The 4,218-nt window shown below is 32.7% G+C and overlaps 2 protein-coding genes across 2 annotated transcripts; both read right to left on the reverse strand.

The window, feature by feature from the left end:
- Positions 1 to 1,794: 1,794 nt before the first annotated feature.
- Positions 1,795 to 2,241, reverse strand: LOC121209856 (uncharacterized). Its single transcript, XM_041081618.1, has one exon. It carries the CDS (start codon positions 2,239 to 2,241, stop codon positions 1,795 to 1,797), a length of 447 nt encoding a protein of 148 aa, XP_040937552.1.
- Positions 2,242 to 3,309: 1,068 nt separating this feature from the next.
- Positions 3,310 to 3,762, reverse strand: LOC121209857 (pentatricopeptide repeat-containing protein At1g20230). The gene has a single exon (XM_041081619.1). The coding sequence runs from the start codon at positions 3,760 to 3,762 to the stop codon at positions 3,310 to 3,312; it is 453 nt and encodes a 150-aa protein (XP_040937553.1).
- Positions 3,763 to 4,218: the final 456 nt, after the last annotated feature.

Consider the following 4,218-nt stretch of genomic DNA (forward strand, 5'->3'; position numbering starts at 1 on the left):
CTAAAAGAATTATGACTTTTTTTTATCTTTTAATTTTATAAAAAGTTATTTTAGTCTTTTATTTATTTTTTTATTTTTTAATTTTTAAAAATTATATTTTTTTTATTAATTTAATTAAAATATATGAAAAGGTTAATGTATATTAACTTTGCTGATACACCTGGATTATCACCTAAATGACATGTCAGTATTTAATTATTTTTTAAAATTTTAATATATTAATTTTTTATATTCTTTTACTTTTTACAATAATTTTAATGATTTTTAATTAAAAAACAATTTTAAATTTTTTGAATTTTTAAAATTTAAAAATCAATTAAATGCCAACGTGACATCTACGTGGTAGTCCATACGTATACTACATCAACAATGTTAAAAGAATTTAATTTTTCCATCTATTTTGAGATAATTTGATAAAAAAATATAAATTTAAAATTAAAAAATAAAAATTAAATAAATAACTAAAATAACTCTTTTTAAAATTATAGGATCAAATAAATAATTATAACGTTTTAAAATTATTTGTACCTTCTAATAGATTTTGGTAGCACCAATTTTCCGACCATAGAATATGGACTTTACATAATGTAAATTTCATTAACAATCACGCACGTTATTATTTATGATTTAGAGGAAAAGAAATTTAATTTTTTTTTCATGTTTAATATAAAATAGGATTATTTTTATCGTTCGAAGAATATTCATTTACTTCCTCAAGTTTGAAAAAAAATTTTATAGACCTTTCGAAATTTATATATTAGATAAATTTAAAGTAACAAAAAGTTAATTATACTCTTATTATTTTATTTGATAAAATAATGAAAATTTAATTACATTTTGAAATATTATAAATTAAATATATATAGATTTCTTTTATAAAATATATTATTTGATTTCAAATAAATTAAGTATTTTAAATTTATATTTAATTTAATTATATATTAATTTTGAGATAAATTTATTAAATTATTTTAAATTAAAGTTAATTAGTTAGGTAATAATATAAAATATAAAATTTACCCCTAAAACATTATTGAAATTATACTAAAATAACTCTAAATTATTAGTTAGATAATATTTTTGTTTATTTATTTAACACTTTCCCGCACCATCGTCCCCTTTTCCTTCCCCTCTCCCACCCACCAACAAAGATTAAAATTAAATACACTTCATTATATATTATCCCGTATGCTAAATCATGTCATGATATTTAAACCGTATACTTCAAGATCCCACAACCTGGCTGTGTGATTGTTATTTTTACTTTTTCACCTAAATTATGGTAAAACTTTCAGTTTAGTCAAGATTTATTCCTAGATTATTTTAATGTTTCATATGCTTGATTTAAGCTTGGAAATGATTGTAATTTTATTATGAATTGAATTATTTGATTATTTCTGACAAGATAGTGAATAGTGTTAAAATACCTTTCAATTTAGATCTGATTGAACCGAGTATTACATTTAGAAATTAATTCAACACATAGCTATTTAAATTATAAAATTTTTATTTTTAATGAATAAAGTAAAAAAATTATAGTTGATTGAGAGTATACGCTTCAAAAACGCAAAACAGCATTTTAAAATGAAGTCTTTCTAGTAGTAATAAAGTTTTTATGCACATCGGGGTTGGGTCGCCCACAGTACAATCCAACTGATCTGCCTCAAGAAGAAGCAATGAAACGCACTACACTGGAAACCAACTCCTCCAACCCTAGATTAGGCGCCGTCGTGTCAACCACCATCTTGGGCACATCTCCGACATCGTACTCCGTGCATCCGCCATACCCCTTAATCAGCTCCTGAAGCTCCTCCCAAGAGTTTGGCTTGTGCCAACTCTTTCCCTCCCTTCAAGCCTCTCCCTCCACTTAGCCTCGTCCGAAGGCCGGCACTCCACAATCAGGAGGCGGGCTCCGGCCGACGCCGCTAAGCTGATGAGACGGTCGAGATGGGTTCTGTGAGAGAGAGGAGAGTCGATGATGACGCTGATGCCGAGGTGGAGCTGAGTTGAGGCGACTCGCCAGATAGCTTCGTAGGAGAGGTGGTTGAGGAGGGTGTCGGAACCTTGTGGTTGCTGATGGAGCGGAAAAGTGGAGTCGCGGATGTCATCTTTGTCGACGAGAGGGAATTTGAGGGCTGAGGCTAAGGCATGGGCTAAAGTGGATTTGCCAGTGCCGGGATGCCCTTTCATTGCTATTATCAATGGCTTCTTAGTTATTTCCTCTCCTAATTCTTTAGCCATTGCGTTGACACTTGCGAATGCCACCAATGCTTCAGTTGGGATAAAATTAGTTTTATTTTATGCAATATAAAAAAAAAACCCCAGATAAGGTTTCACTATCGTTCCTACTCATTCGTAATCCCAATCCAAGGTATTTTGACTATGGACGGGGACTCAGGACTTTTTTTTTCTGTCTTGCTTTAGACCTATGAAAAAAAACAAACTACGTAGTTGGAATCTGAACCGATCAGTCGGGCACTGAAAACCGACCGTATATGGCACAAAAACCGACCTTATGGTGATTCGGACAAGAGTTCAACTGACTTTTTATTGTATCGCATAGAAAAATTATTTAATTAAGATCAAATCAATTTATTAAATCAGTGGAATTGAAAATTAAAATGAAACTTTTTTATATCCAGAAATAAATTAAACTAATCCAGAACAATTATATATTAAGGGTTAATTCCACAAATGGTCTACAAACTTTAGGTCAAATTCTATATAGGTTTCAAACTTCAAAATGTATCAATAAGTCTTCAATTTGCAAAATTTCGTATAACCGTCATCCTTGCATTAGTAGTTCCGTTGAAGGAAATGCCACATTAATACTAAACTTTGCAGTTGGGGACTCAGTTGAGCAATGTAGAATTTAGCCTAAAGTTTGGGGACTTTTTGTGGAATTCACCCAAAAGAAATATACATGTAAGTTTCTTCCTTTGAATTTATATTGAGCCTAGCATGGATCAAGTAAATAATCTTAATAACTTATTTAGGATTATCTCAATATTTCCAGGGGCGCATAACAAATTTTCTAAAGACATGTATTTTTCTAACTCGGTTTTAAATCTAATAAATTTGTTTAAAAAAAATTAAATAATTGAAAATAAAAAAAAATTACAGCAAAAACATAATCACCAATAATCTCCACAGGAACAAGTGCCATTCATAAAATGATGGAACCTCTGGGAATCTCTCACCACAATTTCCCTTCCTGTAACCTTGGAAATGAACTTTGTAGCCGTATGACAATCACCACACACCTCAAATTCTTTGTTATTCTAATCGAACTTTCATGTCCCAACTTTATCAGCCCAAAAACGATGGCAGCTTCTCACTGTGTGCATACAACATCATCTCCTTTGTCTCCCCCTCCACATCATGCAATACAAAGCTTACATCTGGTATATACCCTTCTTGTCTAATCCTCTCCATTAGTTTACCCAACTCTGAATAGATTAGATCCATTTCAGGGTTTGCTCTATCCCCGGCCACGAACGTATACATCTTGCCCTTAATCTCTATACTAGTCCAACCGACTTTTTTCTTTACACCTCTGCTTTTCATTAAATTTCTAATCCTATAAGCTTCTCTTCTTTTTCCCAATGATGCATATATGTTGGACAAGAGAACATACCTTCCGGGATTTTCGGCATCCAGTTGAGTAACGATTTGGCAGCGATTTCTGCCAGTTCTACATTGAATGAATTCTACAAGCTCCAAGCAGTGCCCCCAGACACCAGCTTCTGGTCTCACAGGCATCTTTCATGACTCCAGGGCTGGTTAACTGCCCACTCTGCCCTGTCCTACTCATATGTTCGCTTGTGTTACCCAAGTCCTTACCAGGAATCGAGACCCCATCCTTCATAATTAAACCGCAGATAATGCTGACAATATTAACGAATTGACTGTCTGGCTTTATTAAGGCCTTCATTTGATCAAAGAGATGAAGTGCTTCTTTACCGTGGCCGTGCATACCAATACCCGGATAACATAGTGCTCCAGGAGATGATATTCCTTCCTTTCATGTTATCGAAAACTTTTCTAGCATACGTTAAGCTGCCACATTTCATGTAAAGGTCAAGGACAGCAGTATCTAACTCTATTGACACTCTAGGAAAACAACGAATAATACGGCATGAAGGGTTGTGCAGGTGCAAGAAGCTGTATTGAACAAGCTTGATCCGGCAAGAAGGGTAATAGAATCGGGAAGAGAAC

Source organism: Gossypium hirsutum, chromosome A11 (assembly GCF_007990345.1).
Source record: "Gossypium hirsutum isolate 1008001.06 chromosome A11, Gossypium_hirsutum_v2.1, whole genome shotgun sequence".
Taxonomy (NCBI): Eukaryota; Viridiplantae; Streptophyta; class Magnoliopsida; order Malvales; family Malvaceae; genus Gossypium; species Gossypium hirsutum.

Excerpts from the sequence above, each read along its gene's own strand:
- LOC121209856 (XM_041081618.1), bottom strand. The coding sequence starts at position 2,241 with ATGGCTAAAGAATTAGGAGAGGAAATAACTAAGAAGCCATTGATAATA.
- LOC121209857 (XM_041081619.1), bottom strand. The coding sequence starts at position 3,762 with ATGCCTGTGAGACCAGAAGCTGGTGTCTGGGGGCACTGCTTGGAGCTT.